The sequence below is a fragment of the Phymastichus coffea genome, unplaced genomic scaffold, assembly GCF_024137745.1.
Source record: "Phymastichus coffea isolate CEN01 unplaced genomic scaffold, Cenicafe_Pcof_1.1 PCOF00009, whole genome shotgun sequence".
Classification (NCBI taxonomy): domain Eukaryota; kingdom Metazoa; phylum Arthropoda; class Insecta; order Hymenoptera; family Eulophidae; genus Phymastichus; species Phymastichus coffea.
The window spans coordinates 6,316,674-6,339,452 of record NW_026706820.1 but is presented as its reverse complement, the minus strand read 5'-3'; the positions used below and the strand labels follow the sequence as shown (position 1 = coordinate 6,339,452).

Genomic DNA, 22,779 nt, shown 5'->3' with positions numbered 1-22,779 from the left:
GCGACTTTACTTCTTCTCCGCTTAATCCCCTAGACGTAATAGGATTAACACCTAAGCCTATTTCAATTTCTTAAACTATTAGGAAAATCATATGACGAAATCGGCGAATAAGTTTAACAAAGTTTATTCATAAAAAATCTATACAGTCTTTGTCGGGCCGAAAGACTGACGCACGCGAATAGGATTTACAATTAAATAATTTTCCGGTGAGAAAGAGAGAGAGAGAAGATTCGAATATTGGCGCGATCTAACGCTCGGCGCGAATACAAAAAATTAACGCTAAGCGGTTGAACAAAATACTTAATATATTTTGTCTCGCGATAATTAAGGGAGGTGCACCTACCCTGCGGTGCAATTACGGTGATCAGCCGTAATTGTTGATGTCAGCAAATATCAACTGCCTCTGTCCTTTGAATAATTGACTGCGCTGCCTCACTCTGCTTATCAGCTGCAAACTGCTTCCAAAGCCCCGTACTTGCTGTAATATCGCTATCACACTCACGCACGAAATTGTCCCAGGAAAACTATTACTCGGCGAGAAAAAACAGTGCAAATAACTTCGGCGATATCTACTTGTCACAACAGCTGAGACGTAACTGCTAATTTGAAAGATCGCACGCCCCCTCTCTCTCTCAATACTTAGAACTAACGCGCGAAATTCAGAATCGCGAACGGTGCGATTAATTGAATCGACTACCGTTGCAATATATACATGTGTTTCTCCATTAATATGATTGTGTATGGGAGAATAGAGAGATAAAAATTAGTAAAAACAGTCAATAAATAAAAAAAAATTAATTTTCAAAATGCTGGTGTTGAATTTTTTATTATTAAATGTGCATCTGTGGAAATATCGAAAAAATAATGATTTATTTATTAATACCATCAACCACAACCAAAATTATTTTTTTATTTTTTTTGTTTGATACAAATTTTTAAAAATCGATTTTTTCAAAAAAGGCTCAAGGATTTTTTTAAATTCTTTCTGGGATCTTCTAATTATTAGTATTTTTACCGAAATATGCAAAAAAATTGGAACCTGCTTTCACTTTTATTTAAATGTCGCTTAGACCCACCGTGCGGACCTTCTTTGCTACATCTGTCTGTGTTTACGTTCGACTATCACTGCACATTTGTGCGCCTCATATTTTGATCCCAACCCTGGGGAAACTCAAAGAGTAAAAGACACACGTGATGCCATGAGATAAAAAAACGCGTTGGACGAGCGCAGGTAGTCAACCCGGATCACGGGGCCATTTTAGTTCTCACAAAAGGAGATCCTCTAATGAGTTTTGCAAGGGCCTCAGGAGTGGGGACAAATTTTCTTGTAGAGGAAAATAGGCGATGACAGTCAGTCCCTTCAGAGAAATCAGCAGTGATACTTCTCTCTCAATCTCGCAGAGTCGCGAGCCGTGTGTGGTACCGCGTTTATCGATAGCCAGCGACATCGTGTAAAACGGCAATTGAACTGTGTGTGTTTGTGTGTGCACGAGTGCAATGTAAGAGGATGCACTAGGTGTTTTCGCGATTGCCGGCAAACCGATAAAAGGGCTAACTACGTTAGCAGAGGGCGTCTTCACAACTCTAGGTGCTGCCACATTTCTTTAAGCCCATCAGATCGGCATAACAGGTCATCGCAGTATAGTGTGACCGAGACGTCAGGGCTGCGGTGCACCGAGGTGTGTATATGTGTGTATGTGGTGGTCCTTCCTATTTATCTTTGTGTGAGCAATGATTTAATTTGTGTGAGCAATGATTTGGTAACCGAACACCTATTTTTAATTGAGTGGCCATTCAACGTATGTGCCTTGTACAAGCTCAGCGAGCCTTCAGGTGAAAGGTCTTTGTAATTAGCGTTTTAAGTTTATTTGTCAATTGTTTAATTTCGTACTTAAATGGCTTTTCCCCCTCTTAGGACTGCGATTTTTTATACCGAATAAGACATATGTTAGGTCTTTGTTTCCTTTTCTTGATTAAAGTAAAATTTCACTTAATCTCTGAGTTGGATTTTTGCTTATATTACACACACACCCCTAACCCTATTCTAATGTAAGTACATAGTAAAAGTCTTTATTTCCAGGTGAGATTATTAACAACATTCCTCTTTCCATTACTATTACGTAGTAACTGAACAAATAATATTATTTATTTGTAGTCATTCGATAGTAATATTCTATCCAGGGTGAAAAAAACAGAAAAAATTATTTTTACAACATGCAATTTGATACTGAATAATTATTCTACATTAAACAACAACCTATTTTATATGTTATAACTTTTTATCGGCTCAATAAAAATAGACCTGTTCCGCTTATTTTAAAGAAAACAGGAATATACAACATTTACATTTTTGTTTTTTAAAATGTACTGAGTTGTTCAAAAGTTATATCTAATTTAATGTAAAAAAAATTAAAAAAAAGTAATTTGTTTTGTAACTTAAAAAACACAATTTTTAATTTAATAAAAAAATACCGATGAGATATGAAGGGTATTACTTTACTTTTCAAAATTAGCCTACGTGCGTTCTTCTGTGACCATTTTATACAGAGCTGCAAAACTTTAAATTTTAAATGATTTTTTTTGGCCAGAAACTTATGCACGCCACTGTATATCATGCATAGGGATTTATTTCCTGAATCATTATGAGTGATAATTAATTAAAATATTTTCCAACGTGACACACTTTTTCTCATGTACTCGTACATTTATATTTCATTATAATTATTAAGTGGAGCTCTCTCTTATTCGACTGCGTCTCAATGCAGTTACGAGCGAGATATAAGTGCGTACGGTCGCATTTTGTTTTCCCAAATCAATTATTCTGTTATGTAATAGCTGTTTATTTTCAACGTTTAATCGAATTATCAATGTCAATGAATAAGTCAGATTAATTCTTATCGCAAATTATACTTTGGAGCTATAGTATAGTAACTTGTTAATTTGAGTTCGGTGCTTAGGATCGCAAATACCGAATACGAGGGTAGGTCAAGTAGTTCATAGAAAAAGGTAGAATAACTATTTTTTAGGTATATTTGTTTTTATTTGTCAACATAATCATCTTTTGGCTCGATACATTCTTTCAGACGTCCTTTGAGTTTTTCTAAGCCGTCAAAAAAATATGTCTTAGGAAGTTCTTAAATTAGCCATATGTTTAGATCATTATCTTCTCATTTGACATAAATTGCCGATCGGTAAGCCACTTTTTTAGGTTTGAAAATAAAAGAAGTCGCTGGAGGCCAAATCTGGCGAATACGGTGGATAATCCACTAAGTCAAACTTATATTTTGAATTTTGGCGATTAAAACAGCGCGAATCTCCACTTATGCAATATTATAAAATAGAATTGTTGTTTCGTTTTCAAACGAGGACAATTTTATTAATTTTCTCTCTCAACCGGTCCAATAACGACGCCTTTTGTCGTTTTTCTAAATAGTCGATGAAGATAATTCCAAGTGTATCTCATAAAACAGTACCCCATAATCTGACCGGCCAAATTAACTGTCTTTGCCTTCTTTAGAGTCCAGTCGTCTTTAAAAGTTAACTATTTTGACTGTTCTTCTATCTCGGGAGTGTAGTAATGTATCCATGCTTTATTTACAATTATGAATCGTCGCAGAAAGTCGTTCGAATTCCGGTGGATGCGCGCCAACAGGGCCTTAGCGGCAATTATGGGACTGCGTTTATTCTCCACTGCGAGCAAACTCAGCACTCATTTTGCCAAAATTTTTCTTATATCCCAAATTGAAATTATTCAATTATTTCACGCATAATTGAAATTATTCAATTATTTCACGAAATTTTTATTCTTCGATCACTCAACACCATGTCGTGGATTTGATCGATCACTTCCGAAGTACTCACTTCTACAGGATGTCCTAAACGATATTCAACTTTTGTTGATGTACAGCTACGTTTAATTTAATTCACTCAATTATAAACAGTTGAAAACACAGCGATGGATGTGTTATAAACTTCATCTAACTTAGTTTTGATTTCTATCGGTGCAAGGTCTTTTAAATAGAAATGTTTTATCACCATTCGGAACTCACTTTTTTCCATTGATTAAAGACAAGCGAAAGTTTTTACTTTGATCGACGATAAAAATGGAACCGGTTTGATGAATCTGTCTGAAACTTTGACAGCAGTCTGATTAGGAGTGATGCTTTCTGTAGCAATGTAAGTTGTAATACCTTCCGCGCAATCTCTTGCATTTACTAAGAACTAATTGACTCACCCTTATAGATAAACGTAATTACGAATTAGAGTACACGAAGTATGAAATAACATTTTTCGTAATATGTGTTTATAGAAAAAGTTTACATCATTCCGCCAAAGGGTTATGCGTCTTGAGCTAATCAAACCAAGAGTCGACAATACTAGTTGTTTGTAGGAATGGAAAGTATTAGATTTTTTGTAGTTCCTCATCAACTCTGCACGTTATATTGCATAGTATCTGGAGTATACTCTACTATAAGTCTCGGGTTCTAAGCAAGGAAAGGCTTGGAAATCGATAAGATATCTGTCTCGAAGAAGCTCCAGAACGAGAATGCCACATCCAAGCAATTCACACAGTTTAATTCCGAAAAGGAGAAAAAGAAAGGATTAGTGAGAGAGAATTTTAAAGTAACAGACTCAGCTTATGGCTTTTTCTAACTACGCGTACACATAGTAATACTAGTTCCTCTCGACGCTATGCACACAATATACGTTCGTTTGCATATACGAGGTGTGTTCAAAAAGTAACGAGAATTTTTAAATTTCGCGGGTTTGGAGAGTCCGCTTGTACAAAATTTTTTTTTATTATGTTGGTACACATGCCCCTGAAGTACGATAAAATTTTCAGCAATATTCATTGCTTACTTTTTAAGTGGCAGCCGCTAACGTTAGACGTGTTTTTCGAGCTCGGCGATTTTCGTTTGTGAAAAAAAATGGATCAAAGAATTTGTATTAAATTTTGCGTAAAAAATGAAATAAAGTGTAGTAAAGTTTGTCAAATGTTAACAAAGGCATATAGTGAGTCTGCTATGAGTAAAGCAAGGATTTATGAGTGGTATAAGCGTTTCCAAGATGGCCACGAAAACGTTGAAGATGACGAACGACCCGGACGCCCAAGCACATCAACAACCGATGAAAACGTGAAAAAAGTGAAAGAAATGGTTATGAACGATCGCCGAATCACAATCAGAGAAGTCGCTGATGATGTTGGCATATCAGTTGGCTCATGCCATCAAATTTTTTCGAATGTTTTGGGTATGAAACGTGTGGCAGCAAAATTCGTTCCAAAATTGTTGAATTTCGAACAAAAACAGCGGCGAATGGAAGTTGCTCAGGAGTCGCTAAATGAAGTCAATAACGATGCAGAACTACTAAAACGTGTTATAACAGGTGACGAAACATGGGTTTACGGATATGATGTCGAAACTAAGGCTCAATCGTCCCAGTGGAGGCATTCTGGATCGCCAAGACCGAAAAAGGCTCGACAAGTGCGGTCGAATGTGAAGGTTATGCTCACTGTGTTCTTCGATTTTAATGGCATAGTGCATTATGAATTCTTGCCACAAGGTCAAACAATCAATAAGCAGTACTACCTACAAGTTCAACGTCGTTTGCGTGAAGCAATCCGAAAAAAACGCCCGGATTTGTGGCAAAACAATTCATGGCTTTTGCACCACGATAATGCGCCTGCTCACACTTCATTGCTTGTTCGTGAATTTTTGGCCAAAAACGAAACTGTAACGATGCCTCAGCCTCCATATTCGCCAGATATGGCTCCATGTGACTTTTTTCTATTTCCAAAAATAAAGAGAACATTAAAAGGCCGTCGTTTTACAAGCATAGATGACATTAAAAGCGAATCGCTGAAAGAGCTAAAAGCTATTACAAAGATCGAGTTTCAAAAGTGTTTCGAGGATTGGAAAAAGCGTTGGCATAAGTGTATTGTATCCGAAGGGGACTACTTTGAAGGCGACAACATTAATGTAGATGAATAAATAAATATTTTTTTCATAAAACGAAAATTCTCGTTATTTTTTGAACACACCTCGTATGTTACATTGTGCCGCCGCTGTGACTTATTACAATATATATGAGCATGTACATTTACTTTATTTTTAATTTACATTTCAATGTATATATGTGAATGTGTGTGTACTTCAATTTTGAAATTAAAATAAAAACAAAACAATATATATGAATCAACAGTTTCTATATTGATTAAAAGTATAATAACATAATATAAAAGATTGTCGCATGATGTCACAGATCAAACAGTACATGTTCTGCAACGGTAGTCGATTCAATTAATCGCACCGTTCGCGATTCTGAATTTCGCGCGTTAGTTCTAAGTATTGAGAGAGAGAGGGGGCGCGCGATCTTTCAAATTAGCAGTTACGCCTCAGCTGTTGATACGAGAGGATATCGCCGGAATTTTGTTTGCACTGTTTTCTCGCCGAGTGATAGTTTGATCCAGAATAATTACGCGCGCGAGTGCAACAACGTGATTGGCAGATTGCAGTATCACGGTAGCAGCATATTTGCAGCTAATAGGCGGTACGAGACAGCGCAGCTGATATAACAGAACCGGAGGCAGTTGATACATTCTATTGACATCAACAATTACGGCTGATCACCGTAATTGCACCGCAGGGTAGGTGCACCTCCCTTAATTATCGCGAGACAAAATATATTAAGTATTTTGTTCAACCGCTTAGCGTTAATTTTTTGTATTCGCGCCGAGCGTTAGATCGCGCCAATATTCGAATCTTCTCTCTCTCTCTTTCTCACCGGAAAATTATTTAATTGTAAATCCTATTCGCGTGCGTCAGTCTTTCGGCCCGACAAAGACTGTATAGATTTTTTATGAATAAACTTTGTTAAACTTATTCGCCGATTTCGTCATATGATTTTCCTAATAGTTTAAGAAATTGAAATAGGCTTAGGTGTTAATCCTATTACGTCTAGGGGATTAAGCGGAGAAGAAGTAAAGTCGCTCACACTTCAAACTCATCGAGTGTCACGATACATGTGACTTAAGGTGAGTTCAACTCCGTTTGATAGAAGACAACAAAGAGAAATCATCTGACGTTAAAGCGAATACACGTATTAACATACGTGATTAACGGAGCGGCGGTTTGCTCTGCATCGTGGGAGTTTGCTCTTATATAAATTTCTCATTTTTGCAAGATTCCCCCCCGTTACAGTTCACATGGTTTGACATTGTTAAAAATGGAAAAATATATTGAAAGATAACTGTGATTGAATGTTTTATTCCAAACGTAAATACATAATTCGGTAAAGACTTAACAAATTATATTCATTCTTGGTTTGTTTAAATATTTATTCATTTCAAGATTCGAATATCGATATCTAGAGACTTGAAATTGAAAAAGGAAAAGGTAAAAATTAAACCTAAAGCTGAAAGTCAAAACCAAGTAGAAAAGCATCAACGCGTCATTATTAGAAGGAAATTATTGTGTGAATCGTAGTTGCAGAGTGAACAAATATCAAAATAACATGAAGCGCCGATATTTGAGTACAGTGGTCAAAGTGAAGCTAGAATTACTTATTTTCAAAGAAAATCAAACATAATATGTAATGATGACATTTAACGAAGACTAAAAAAAAATTGAAAAAATAAAAAATAATACAGTAGTTGACATCGTAGAAACTGAGCCTTAAGTATTAATGGTACAATTTTGTTTGTTAAACTTGACTGATAAAACTCCAGAGTAATGTTAGAGGAATATGTACTTTTTGAAAAATACGATTAGTTTAATAAAAATATAGTTTTGAAATGACTTAAAAGTTTAAAACAAATATTTCAATGGTAAAGCGGTAAGAAAAATTTTTATTATGAAAAATGTTGAAATTTAAAAATTGGCGGGAAGAAATTTTGAAAAAACATATTACAAAATGAAAATAATAAAAAGGTCCATGAAATTAAGTATCAAGATGAGTCTGCTCTTAGAAAAGAATGATTGCATGATATAGTTTTGATAAAGCAAAAGTAAGAAAACAAAGAATATTGTGTTACTGAAAAACAAAAATGTGCATATTCTTGAGCAGTTTCAGACCAAAGAATTAAAAACTATAAATCAATTATTAAGGTATCTAATCTAGTGAATCTCCATTTATAAAAGAAAACTAAGCTTTAGCGCACAATGTAAATTAACAAAAAGAACGAAAAGGCAAGATATTTTCAATTAACAACTAAAAGAAAAGTTCAATATTTCTTGAATAGAAATAAAAATGTACGTTGTGCCCCTATGAAAGATTCGACTGGAAACTGCAACTTGGAATTTCACTGAAGCCGGCTATGGTCAAAGTTGCGCTGATGAAAAGGGAGCGACTGTAAAATTATGTGATAAAACAATAACTTTTAGATAAGATATTGTTGCAGTTCAAACTACACTCCTCGCAAAAATTAAGGGAACAAAAAAATTTGTCAAATTTTTGGCTGATTTTCAACAGGCGGTATTTCAGTGAGAAATGGTCGTACAGGAAATAAAAAAATAAAACTGTTGAAGCTTAAAGACTCTAGTTTTTAGTTTTTTTGGTTAAAAATTTTTTGGAGCTCCGTATTTCATGCAATCCTTATATAAAGCGCAAAAAAAATTTTATCCAAATTTTTTACATTTTGTTTCTTACTCTACGGGCATGGAAAAATTTGTTCGAGCTACGCCAATACATAGGTATTTTAGCCTGCTTATTCAGCTTCACGCTGCTTTTCGTGGAGCTCAATTACGATCATTTGTCTCCGAGATATCGAACTTTGAATGCAAAAGGATCCTTTTTTTTTCCATTTTTTTTTGTCTGTTTACACAATTTTATGTCTGTTTACGATTAATTTTGAAAAAAATGGAAAACAAAAACATTCTTTTTCAAAAATAAAAAAAAATTTTTCAAAAATCAAAAAAATTTTTTTTCAAATTTTCCACTGACTATAAAATATAGTTCTTTAGCCATCGTGATTGATGACTGATTTACCCTTGAAAAAAAAAATTTTTTTTTTAATTGAAAAAAAATAACATTTTCAATTTTTTTACTGAAAAAAAATTAATAATCGATTAGTTACTCATTTTGATTCATTTAGGTCATGGATACATTCAAGCCTCAATTACGCTTAAAAAAAATTGATTTGAAAAAAATCAAAGTTGATACCCCTAAGGCGTATCCATTACTCGGTCTGTGAAATTCCGCGTGATAAGTTTTGAACGTCTTCTGTGAAGCTAAAACGTGATAAAAAAAAACAGTTTTTTTCTAAACTCTTCGACTTTTTAGTAAAAAACTACTCAACAGTTTTTTTCAAAACTAAACTTTTCTTTTCGTAAATTTTAAAGAACTTTTTGACGGCTGCTTGATTCTCGTAAGCATTAATTTTTTTCATAATGCTTCCGAGGCTGCATTTATCTGTCCCAGAAGTCGCTCAGCTAGTAACTCTTGTTCTGGAGGGGTATAGGTATCGGCAGGTGGGTGAACGACTTGGTGTCAGTCCCTCGGTAGTGTCTCGTGCCTACAACCGATACCTGGAAACAAATAGATTCGAGCGAAGCCCTGGACAAGGCCGACATCGAGAGACGACTCGCCGAGACGATCGAGCAATAATTCAACACGCCCTTCAAGAACCTTTTGCTCCAGCAAACATCATCGTCCAAAACTTCCCCAACCGTCAACATCAACGACAACAACATCAACGACAACAACAACAACGACAACAACAAAGACCGCCTTGAAACATTTCTCGAACAACAGTAAGGAATCGCCTTCACGAAGCTGGACTGCGTGCTCGAAATGCTGCTCGTGGGCCGATGTTGACCGCTGCACATCGTAGAGCTCGTTTGCAGTATGCTCGTAACCATGTGAACTGGCCCGTGAGAAACTGGAACAATGTTCTTTTCTCAGATGAATCTCGATTTTATCTGTATAGTAACAATAGAAGACCTCGAGTTTGGCGTTGTACAGGAGAACGTTATGCACAACGCTTGATGCGTTCAGTAGCCGCTTACAATGGAGGATCAGTAATGATTTGGGCGGGAGTTTCACGAGGATCTCGAACTCCTTTGGTTATTGTTCGAGATAACCTCAATGCCAGGCGTTATATCGACGAGATTCTGAGACCTCATGTGTTACTAATATGGAGAAACGCGAGAAGATTCATTCTTATGCAGGATAACGCAAGGCTTCATACGACGAACACCACTCGTCGATTCTTCGAGAGAAACGACATTCAGTTGTTAAGGCATCCTGCAATGAGTCCTGATCTCAATCCAATTGAGCATGTCTGGGACATTTTGGGCCGCCGATTGCGTCAGAGTTACCCAAACCTCCGAAATTTAGCTAAATTAGAGATTGCTTTGATAAGAGTTTGGCGTCAGATTCCTCAGCGGATGATCCGCAATTGCATTTCCAATATGCGGCACCGATTGCAAGCTGTGATTCAGAGTGAAGGCGGAAATACTCGATACTAAACACACACACATACACACACACACACACACACTTTGAAAAGTGAGTTTAGAGTCGTAAAATACTGTGGAGCTGACGAGCCACGGGGTCTCTTCTTTCCAAAAATCATTCGCACACGTGCGTAAGCACAAAAGAAGCATAAATCCGACCGAGCAACCTCCACGTGGTATGCTTTGGATAACGCTAATGCCGGCGGTAAATCGGTCATCAATCGCTAGAGAACAATATTTTATAGTTAGTGGAAAAAATTTTTTTTTTATTTTTGAAAAATGTTTTTTTGATTTTTGAAAAAAAATGTTTTTTTTTTCAATTTTTTTCAAAATTAATCGTACAGACACAAAATTGTGTAAACAGACGAAAAAAAAAATGGAATTTTTTGATTTTTAAAAAGTTTGCTTCAAGTTAAGGAACAAAAACCTTGTTCCTTTAATTTTTTATAAATTTTGATCAATTGGTCCGGAAAAACTGCTGAACCGATCGCTCCAAAAATTTAGGGGGTTCTTTGGGGAACATAGACTGTAAAATTTCTCTTTAACCGTACCTTTTCCGCCCATATTACTGAAGATACAGTCAAGTAACCAAAAAAGGGGAAAATGTCACTTTTTTTTACTTTTTTCAATTCAATGTTAGAGATGGAAAAAAATTTTTCTCTTTACTAACGTTTGACTGTATTTCATCGGAAATTTTATGCAGATGATGAAATTCAGTGTCCGCTCGCTGTGCGACCAGTAGTTCCAGAGATATCGAATTTTGAATGCAAAAGGATCCTTTTGCATTCAAAGTTCGATATCTCGGAGACAAATGATCGTAATTGAGCTCCGCGAAAAGCAGCGTGAAGCTGAATAAACAGGCTAAAAGACCTATGTATTAGCGTAGCTCGAACAAATTTTTCCATGCCCATAGAGTAAGAAACAAAATGTAAAAAATTTGGATAAAATTTTTTTTGCGCTTTGTATAAGGATTGCATGAAATACGGAGCTCCAAAAAATTTTTAACCAAAAAAACTAAAAACTAGAGTCTTTAAGCTTCAACAGCTTTATTTTTTTATTTCCTATATGACCATTTCTCACTGAAATACCGCCTGTTGAAAATCAGCCAAAAATTTGACAAATTTTTTTGTTCCCTTAATTTTTGTGAGGAGTGTATGTGCGAAGAATAAGTGTGATGTATCTAAGTGATTCAAGGGAGAGCCAACCTAGCTGCAATCAGTGGAAGTATATATGACACTCAATATTGCTAGAAGGAATAAATGGGATATAACCGATTATGAAGCGAACACAAGCGTTATGGGTAACCTGAATTGCAGCTGATCTGGTTTTATCTAGCTTGTGAAATGCCACGGAAGCATAGGTAAAATGAGGAAAATAAGTTTGGACGAGATATTTTCTGGTGGAGATGGCTAGGGATTTTCTATAAAATTTGAGAAAATTTAAGTTTGTGTAAACCTTTTTTAGCGCATTGGAAATGTGAATTTTCCAGTTCAGAGTAGATGAAATAGTAAGGCCAAGACTTGTAACTGAGGAAGAGAAAGGAACGTTAGTGTTATCTATGATGATTTGAGGGAGTAGATCAGGATTTAGAAGAGAACTGTATGATTCGCTGACGTGGATCGTTGCTTTTATTTTGGCCAGATTGAGCTGCATGCCACTCTCTCTGGCCCAGTCCGCAACTGTCTGAGCATCAAGCTCAATCTTGGAGAGGCCTTCAAGGATTTCCGAGGAAAAGCAATGATGGTAGATTTGTATATCATCAGCATAAATCATGTGTCGACAGAAATGCAATACTTTAGGAAGGTCATTGATGAAAATCGCAAACAAAAGGGGGCCAAGGACACTTCTCTGGGGGACACCCGCACGAGTGAGCAATCAATGTGACACCGAATCATCCCGGTTGACCGCAGCCTGTGCTCTTTCGGTTTAATAACTGAAGAACCATCATAAAAAGTCGTGAGGGATGCTATCGAAGGCTTTCGCGAAGTCGAATAGAACAAGGATGGTTACCTGACGCAACTCGACAGCATGCCTCACGTCGTCTAGGAGGCCGACCAAGATTTAGTCGAATGACCACAGCGGAAACCAGTTTGTCTCGCATCCAGAAAACTACTGTCCTTCAAGAAAGCCAAAAGCTGTCTATGAAGTAAACGCTGCATGACTTTAGACGGCTCAGAAAGCTGAGCAATCGGTCTTATATTAGACAAACGGAGGGGCTTTAATTTTAGCCAGTGGACGAATGAGAGTGAGCTGCTAGGAAGAGGGGAAAATAGATGTATCAATGGAATGACTTACAATACGCGTGAGTTGGAACTTAGACCGAGCCTGAGCATCTTAGCAGTCGGGAGGTGCACCTCCCTTTTTCTGTGTGACAAATACTTACGGTAGTATTTTGCCTATCGCGACCGTTTGTGTGTTTGCGCTGAGCGTTAGTTTTTGCGGTCGAATTTGGAATTCTTTTTCTCTCTCTCTCCCCGTATTATTGAAAATGGTAAATCCTATTTGCGTGCATAAGTCTTTCAGAACATCAAAGACTGTAGTATATTAGAGATAAACGATATTAATTTTATTCGCCGCATTACATTATTTCGTTTCCTATTAGTTTAACGGATCCGTCACCGGTTAAATTTTAAGCCGATTTCATCTAGAGGATTAGTTGGAATAAACATTAGGTCACTCACACCTAAGATAGATCGAATGTCACAAGTCAGTTGACTTAAGGTTAGTTTAACTCGGTTGGAAAGAAGATATCGAAATGAAAGCGTCAAACATTAAGGCGAATACACGTATACTTATACGTGTTTAACGGACTCTGCATCGTGGGAGTTTGTTCTTTAATTAATCTATTTTGTATCAGCTAATTCTCCCCGTTACACATTATAAGATTTTGCAAAAATACGAAAATTGATTATATTTCAAATGTTATTAACTAATTTAAGTGGTTCTTTTTTAGAATTACTTATACAAGCGATAAACTATTACTATATATAATATTTTATTCTTATTTTATTGTAAATATTGCGCTATTATATTAACTAACTTCATTAGTTAATAACTTTTTCCTTTACTTTTTGCGATCAGTGTAAATTATGCTTAAATAATCCATATCTACTTTTGTAAATTTTACATGCTTTAAAATTTCGTTAGTGCTGTCTATTCTATTGTAAACAATAGAAAGTGATTTTATATACTTGCGTAAACAGCTTGAAGAGGGCTGTCCTGCGAAAATAGGCGGAAAAATCTGTGCATAAATACGCTGATTTTTGCCCAGGCTGGTATTCTCTCCTAACCTTGCAAAGTGAGCGCTAGAGATTGAATAAACTTGGCTTATACCTAAGTTATTTCTCTCTAGTGATTAACTAAGCAATTCTTTCTTTTCCTATTGTGATTTACGCTCAACTCATAGAACATTTTGCGCTATGAGAAACTTAGGCTGAATTACATCCTTTTTTCAAGAGACTTATGCTCTGCTTATGGGACATTTGCACCATAAGAAACTACGGTAAAGTCTATCTTTCCATAAGCCCAGTCCTAACAATTATAGATATTTCATTTATAATTTTACTTTAAACTCAGTATTCATATATATTTTCAAATTTAAAACGAATTCTTACTCATTAACGTTACGCACCGCGAGAGTACGAACAAAATAATAAATAATATGTGATATCAACATCACATATTAATATTAATATTAATTAATGAAAAAGTGAGTCATTAATATTCGAAACATTGTGGTAAGAAGATTTTATTTTAGAAATAAATTATTATTCTGAGATAAGGGTAATAGGCTAACAAATAGCTTAATTTTAAAATTTTTAAATTACTTAAAAGTGTTCGATCAAAACAAATTTAGGGATGTCCTATTTTAATCAAATTTCACGATTCACAGAAACATAAGTCGATGTCTCGAAAAAACTCAAAACCAACTGAATATGATGTATTTAGTACATCTTTAAATAAATCATTCACGATATATAATGTATATGTACCAAGGATTTTATAACTTTCGTTACAAAATCACGTATTTTTTTTAATCTAATAGAAGCATATTCGTTAATTGGCCTCTGTTTTAACAACAATATTTTGTAAATTTTTAAATACGTTTGTAAAGTTATATAATACTTTAGCAAACTAAGCTTCTGTTGTAGAACTGTACTTAGCTAAACCACATAAAGCACTTGCAGTAGATACTTCATTGCTACTGATTGGTTCTTTCTCTGAACGAGCTAAAGAACCTTTAACTTTATTTTGGCACGCTTGATGTATAAATTGATGTATATAAAAGAACATCAGAGGCCATAGATATTTCATCAATAATGATCAAATTCACATTTTCAAAACTTTGTGGCATTTTTTTTCTTGCAGCCGTAGAAATTTCGTGGTATATCGCGGTCTCATTGAAATTGACAAGTAATTGCAGAACTTTATGAATTAAAAGACCGTTAACATTATATGCAGTTATTCCCCAGTTTTAATTTACATTGCATATGCATGGTTAATTCGCTTCAATCCATGGATAGCGTGCAGCATAGTTTTATTTTTATTTTTCATTTTCAATTCTACTTGGAGCCTCACACCAAAATTGGCATACATGTAGTACAACATTATGAACTGTAACGGGATGGTTATGTAGCAAAAATGAGAAATTTATTAAAGCACAAACTCCCACGATACAGAGCTAACCGTCGCTCCGTTAAGCACGTATAGTTATACGTGTATTCGCCTTTACGTTTAATGATTTCGTTTCAGTGTTTTCTTTCCAACCGAGTTAAACTCATCTTAAGTCACTTGACTTGTGACACTCGATCTATCTTCAGTATGACTGACTTAATGCCTAATCCGCCTAATCCCCTAGATGAAATCGGATTAAGACTTAAACCTTTATAGATCTGTTAAGCTCATAGGAAACGAAATGACGTAAACGGCGAATAAGGTTAACAAAGTTTAATTAACAAAAACTACAGACTTTTATGGGCCGAAAGACTAACGCACGAGATAGGATTCACAATTACAAATTATAATTCGGTGAGGGAGAGAGAGAGAATTCGAAAATTGCCGCGAAATCTAACGCTCGGTGCGAATACAAAAAAATACGATCGCGATTGACAAAATACTTTCGAAAGTATTTTGTCGCGCAATAATAAAGGGAGGTGTACCTACCCTGCGGTGCAATTATGTTATTCAGCCGTAATTGTTGATGAATAAACTCAAAGATGCTTTTCGGATCAGCTGTGCTGCCTCACACTCAAATCTGCTGCTGTTTTTGCTGCTGCTACTGTAAATGCTGCTGATTGCTGCTGCTGTAAATGCTGCACTCACGCACGAATAAAATAGTCCCAGGAAACTTTCAATTTATAACAGCGAAACGCAGTGCAAAAACTAAACACGGCGATACCATCGCGAAAACAGCTGAGGCTTAACTGAATATTCAAACCCTCGCACGCCCCTCTCTCTCTCTCTTAGTCGTTCGAACTAACATCGCGAATGTACGAATAGCGAACGGATCGATTAATCGAATCGACTACCGTTGTAGAACTTATATTTATTTATGTCAATATTTAAATCAATGTTGTAAAATATTAATATGGTTAAATAGGCATTTAAGTTCAACTTCTTGGTATGTTTTCGAAATAATGATTTTGATTATATAAATCTAAGGATGTAGTAAGAAATAATCACACTTGCAATTAAAAGAAAACATTTCTTAGATAAAAAAAATTGACCGAGATATTTGAGAATAACATACAAACGCAGAACGCGACCTATAGGACGAAAAATTAACTATTTGATCTGATAATCTAGATAAGATATTCATTTTTCAAGAGGGACAAGATGGTATAATTAGGTTGAAGATGTTGTTTGGAACACTCTTGACTATGTTGACCGTTTAGACTCTGAACAAAGTACATTCTTTCGAATGCATAAATAATTTTCATATAAACCATAAAAATAATATCAAAAAATTTCAAAAATAAATTAAAACTAATTACAAATAAACTTACCAGTATCAGCATTACAAGCACAGCAATTACCACTTTCTTCAATCTTTTCATCGCTTCTGCAACAGGGTACGCATTGATTGTTAACTCGGTCAATATGAAGAGGTGGGGCACAACTCGAGCAACTGAACTTTCCCGGTCCTGTGCATCTATAACAGTTTATATGACAGCTCCGACATCGCTGCGTCAATGGATCATAATACTGAGATCCTAGACAAGCCATACACATACCACTTTCAAGCATTGAGTGTGGTGGACAAGATGTACATTCCAACGGCCCTTCACCTGTAATACCAGTACTTGTTTAAATGGATTTTATAAGAGTTGTGACGATAATCGTCGTATTAACGCTGATAGCCTAGCCTAGTGGCTGCCTGCGGGGGCAGCACCTACCGGTAGACGAAAAATGTAATGAGGGAATTCGGCACGCGACTAGACGGAACGCGCGCGATTGAAAACGAACCAGTGCAGGATTAGCTACCGATATAGAGAGCCGCAAACCGAGTATTAGGACCCGATCGCAGAGCCTTACCACACAATCTTTGAGTTTTTTCCCGAGTCTTCCGGAGTACATAGCCGAGGAGCAAGGAGCTGTGACGGAGCATTACGTCCGAAGAGTGTGCGTACAAGAGTGGGTGCAAGTGTGTGTGAGCGGTGAGCGTCGTCATCGAGGGCGAAACCGTGAGTGAGAGACACCACAGCCCGCAAATAAACATTGCTAAAAGACATAGCGTGTGTCGTACGAGTCTCCTTCATCTCTCCTGTAACCCGTGCGAGAATTAAAAAGGTAAGCTGGCCAGCTTAATTTCGCGATCGCGATAGAATGACTAAATAACTAATCTCTCGTATTCGACAAAAAAGCGTGCATGTAATAACTCAGCGAACTATGAGCGGCGAGCGATCCGACACTGCATGTTGTTGTCGTGCGCGCGAGATGTAAACATAAACACGCGGGCCGAACATAGTGTAATAATAAGAGGTAATAAAAGTTCTCGCTTGCGATACTGAAAAGATCTCCGACGTATTTATTTCACGGTAGTAGATAGTTGGTTGACTGACACCCGTTCCCTCCTGCTCTCCGATTTTCGTGTATGACATAGGTAATTACGCGCGCCCTTCAGTACGATCGCGCGAATAAATTAATTAAACGGTATCCACCCCGTTACAGAGTATGGTGTCAAATTATTGCAACTACTGATAGATTTCAAATAAAATTATATTTTTGGTTGAAAATAAAATTACAAATTCGAAAATATGAAATATAGGAATATTTTACTTGAGCATAGCCAAGAATATTAAAACAAAGTCGAGAAAACCTCCTTACTTTGAAATATTTCGATTGACAACCAACCGGAATCTTAAAAATAAGGTTTTTTACATCGATAATGATGAAATAAACTGGAGAGTGTATATTGCCAGTTCCATTTAAAGCACCTATAAGCAAGAAAATAAAGGTTTTTGTAAATAGTTTTTTTTCTTCAATTCTAAAAAAGTTATCACCACGTTATTTTGATCTATAAATACTGTACAATAACGATCAATGAAGAAATAATTTTTATTTGCAGTAGATTCTAGTTGTGTTGAGGCACAAGTTAATGTACAAATACTAACCTTAGCGAAAAGGTTTAAAATATCACAATTTATCTGATCAACTATTTTACAAACCTCCGGAGTAATAATTCTCCATTTGTAACTAATAAACTTTAAAATCTCATTAACTTATTGACAAAATCAACAATTAATATCCCAACTTTAACGCTGTTGCTTCATGGTTGCAACACAAAGTATGGGCGAAGCCATTGTATCTCTCTTGAATACTCTCTCCTTCGTCAACGTTTGTGACATACACTTACTCTGAATACGCATTTTCTCACTCCTTTACTCAGCCCCCCTCTCTCTCTCTCTTTAGTAAAGTACTGATTGCTTCCGCTAAATTGCTTCTCTTAAGTCTACTTTTGATCGTTTCAACTCCGACGAGCTGGCGCTGGCTTTATTTCTTGACAATGGTTTCCACTCTGCCAATCATTTTCAGTAAATAACTGTTATAAAAACTGTGAAAACAAAACCGTTCAAAGTAATTTTACGTTTGCGCTAAGTTACACAACCTCTAACAACGTCATGACATCTCTGCTATTGTAGAAATCTATGAGTAAAACCCCAGTGTTACTAGCTCCTTTGATATGTAACTTGATGAGCAATTGTTAGCTGATCGCTTTTTCAACAACAGATCCTTCCGTGTTGGCTTCACTATTATTCGTGATCGAATAATAAAACTTTCTAGACACCTTATCGCATCTTAGATTTTTGGTTGTAGGGATGCCTCACTGGTTTACTTCTTAGAACCAGCGTACAAATGTCTTTACTTTGCCTATAAGATAAGTAAATCACATAGTTATGCCATACCCCTAATGAAAAATCTTCGAATTAAATAGACTGTTCGGTCGAAGTTTGTACAGATATTCTCTGAAGAAAACTTGACTGTCTTTCTACCTTCTCAGCATGCAACCCGTAGTAGTGGCTTGCTTCTCATTGATACCTAAGAGTCGTAGTGCTGCCAAAGAAAAAAGAGGTACAATCCTTAAGTATTTATCTTTTATATAGCCTAATAAACCAATCATGTATCTGATCAACAGTCACTGTAACAGTATCAGTCTAAGCAACAATAGTTGCAATCGCAACCATAGTTATAACTTTTGCCTTCCGTCTTAAAATAACCTTAAACTTGACGTGATATAGTCAAACGACCTCGAATTCTTAATCAGCGACCTAAAAATTCTTTATATATTGTTACAATATCACCTGCAATGTCTGGATCATCGGATTAGATAAAACAATGACATGTGTGATGTTAAGATACCAACTTCAATTGACAATATCTCGATGAAAAAATAAAAATATTTTAAATCTAAAATTGGATTTTGAAGGGTAAAAGTTGCACTTTTAGATAGTATGAGTCGCTTTTAGAAAAAAACTTTTCTCGTGATATAGTAAAATCTCAAATACAGCCAATAAATATATTTTTTGCACTTTTAGGTCAGGGTATTTCGAAAGTATGACGTGATAGAGCAATTTTAAAGACGGATTCGTGTTTAGCGCATTGAAATCCTTCGGGATACATTACTGGTTTTCTTACAAAAATTTCATGTTAACCTGTGTAATCTGTAGCCTATGTGCCAATTAAATTTTCTAAATAGTATTTCATTCCCAAATTTTTTTCTTCGTAAAGAGTTATTTGTAGTTCTTTAATTGATCGATTATAATTTGTTTTATCAGATTGTGATCTACATTGTTGCCATATTGTCGTTTTTCTTTTAATTTTTCTATAAGATCGTTTGTGATATAAATACGTTTGGTTGAGAAGATTGAATATTTAGATTGTACTATTGATCGTTTTATAAATATTTTTATTTAAATTTTCTATTGAAATATTAGATTTTATCTGTATATTATCTTTCTGTAGGTATCTTAGTTTGATTTCCTATTATAAAGAACTAGTTTTTTATGAAAAATAATTGTAACGTTGTAATTTATTAGTTTATTACAAAGTACAATTTTCTCTTTCGATTTAGACCTCGCGTGTGATCGAATAGGTAGCTGAAATAAACTAGGTTTTTAATATATAATAGAAAAGAAAAATTCACCCATCAGAAAAGCGTTGGTCTTACAGAAACTAAATATTACGATAGTTTAAGTTAGAATTCCATAGATAGAAGTTCGCTACAGCATCGACGCATTCGGAACGGGAAGGGAGATGTATCGTGGCGCTATAGAAATCTCTATCACGGTTATTCCGCTTCTTGTATTGGAGGAAATAAGGAATTTTTGGAACAGGAATATTCCACTACTATCAAGTACCTGTGGAGACGGAAAGCCCACAGGAATGACTCACAGGAAGGTATGATAGAAAGGTAGGAAGGACTTTCAGTAGGGAGCAAAACATTCAACTCAACGATCACGTATTTAGTCTGACTTATCAAGCACAACGTTTGTACGACTTCACTGAAATATAATCAGAGCTACAGTGATTCCAGTGTTTCGAGCTTTTTCTATTATAACCATTCTCGCTGGAATCTCATACACTCAAAAGCCCTTTGTACGCTCTTTTTGATTTTATGATTTTATAAAATGAGCTGTAAAACATTAAATATTTACATTAGAGCTCTGCTTTATCCATTAAAATACATTTTTCTTACGCTTTAACTTTGTATGAGTACAGATTATTTTTTTACAATGTTGGTATATTTTATATAATGGTTTAAAGTTATAAATAATGATATCTATAGTTAATAAGCAGTAATTATAGTAGAAAATTATATGTACTCGTAGCTTATAATTAAATGAATCCATTTGTTAAAACAGAATATCAAAACTTGTTATGGTTATGAATTATGATGTTTTTTCACTTTTCAATTTATTAACAAATTGCGATTTCTCAGCTTTGGCGCAATCTTTCAACTTAATTCAAATTTTGTTACCTATTTCAAAACCACTTATTTATTACGTAAGATTAGTTTTGTTTAACAAAATTGTTGATTTTTTTATTTATTAATAACTTTGAGTTATTAATCAACTTTAACTCAACTTCTTATGTAAATGTATATTAAATCGCATAATTTCTTATCATAATGTTTGTTTCATCACAATTATTGTCATTTGTTCATAAAGAGTATCGTATATAAATGTTTGCGATTGAAAAACCATAATAATAACTAGATGATTTATGTAAAATAACAGACATTCATAAAGTGAAAGTCTCATTCTTCAAATTTGACTGATGACTCCTTTGAAAGTTAATTAATTTTATTGTTTTTTAAGAAATATAAGAATAATAAGGATAATATATCTATATAGCTCATTGAGACGCTAGTAAATAAGCATAGTTAAATAGTTTGTAATGTAGCGGGTAGTCTACGTACAGGCGCTTTCATAGGACGGCAACCAAGACATAAACGTTACATAATTTATAATTATTGAGGAATAATCTGGGGTTAATTTTAGACATGATTTGGCTATTAGGCTTCTGGAGCATAAACTTTTGACTACTGCAAAGTCAATTAAGTTAAATAATTTGTTTAAATCGGAGGTCCAATAAGTAGGTTCACCCCTAATATTTCAACTAGATTTTCTGCTTGCATTACTGCCTGTAGATTAGTGTAACAATATTAAAATAATACATTACAAAAATTATGTTCGAACTCTAAGATAAATTTGCAATTTGAATTTCTCCAGAGCAACACAAATTTGACAAATAAAATTTATTGTTATAGTTATTGTGACTTTAAGAACTACGTCTACGTGGAATGCTGCAGAGGTACACTAGGTAACTCTACGCATTACCCTTGCTTCCTTATAATCATGAGTATATAGACCGACCATAAATATACAAGATAAACCATTTTAATCAATACATTAAGATTTTTTTCACTAGGTAATGTTTAGCAAAAAAATGTTTCAGACAAAAATTGCTGGATTCGGAGGGAGACATATCCCCATAACCTTGTCTTTGACCTTAAAGGTCACTTTCAAGGTCATTTAAAGTTCAGCCTTGTTTTTTGAATAGGAACCCCTATTTTTAACCCCGGATTCAGAAAGAGCGGAAAATTCTATGTTCAAATGAGGTAACGGTCGGGGACCGGGTGACCCTCAGAGGTCATTTAGCGGTAAAACAAATCAATACTCATGTTCTGATCCTATTTTTCTCGGAAAAAAAGAAAATAAGAGATTCTTGAATCAAAAAGAAGATTTTATTCATGTTCTTTTTTTTACAATAATTGACTTACAATGATTGACTTGAAATTAATAATCTTACAGATACAATGTTTTTTTTCGTAAATGTAACATCTAACTATTGAGTAACTGCTCAAAATTATCACCTCTCGCTTCAATACATAAGTTCAGTCTTCTTTCAAATTGTGCAACAGTGCTTAATAAGACATGTCTGGGTAACAAAAAATAATATTTTATTACACTTTTGATCAGGAGCGTATCACCTACAGCATATTAAAAATTCAAACAGTTTGGCCGAGAACCCATACGGTTTGTGCAGAGTCCTTTGATTTCGCAAGATCAAAAGAAAATCAAAATTATTTTTTAATTGAAACCTTCATCCTGGAGCCATCTTAAATTGTTGCATATAACATACAAGTTAAAAATGATGAAGCTAGGTGGAGAGACTGCGTAATGTTTAAAATTTTAGAACGAATTCAAAGTTATGGAACTTATTAGAATGAGTTATTCAGTATGTATTATTTACTTAAAATACATATGTATTATGGCTAATTACACTCCAGATGAAATTGTTGATATACTCCTAGATTTAGGAG

At 35.0% G+C, this 22,779-nt stretch overlaps 1 protein-coding gene across 5 annotated transcripts in view; it reads right to left on the bottom strand.

Annotated features, from left to right (window-relative positions):
- LOC131670719 (furin-like protease 2) overlaps positions 1-22,779 on the bottom strand; it is a 1,261,737-nt gene that overhangs the window by 217,214 nt on the left and 1,021,744 nt on the right. For all 5 annotated transcript variants that reach the window (XM_058946572.1, XM_058946583.1, XM_058946600.1 and 2 more), the window contains one exon: positions 16,460-16,741. In XM_058946572.1, coding sequence (XP_058802555.1) covers positions 16,460-16,741 — 282 coding nt within the window. The remainder of the gene's footprint in view (positions 1-16,459; positions 16,742-22,779) is intronic.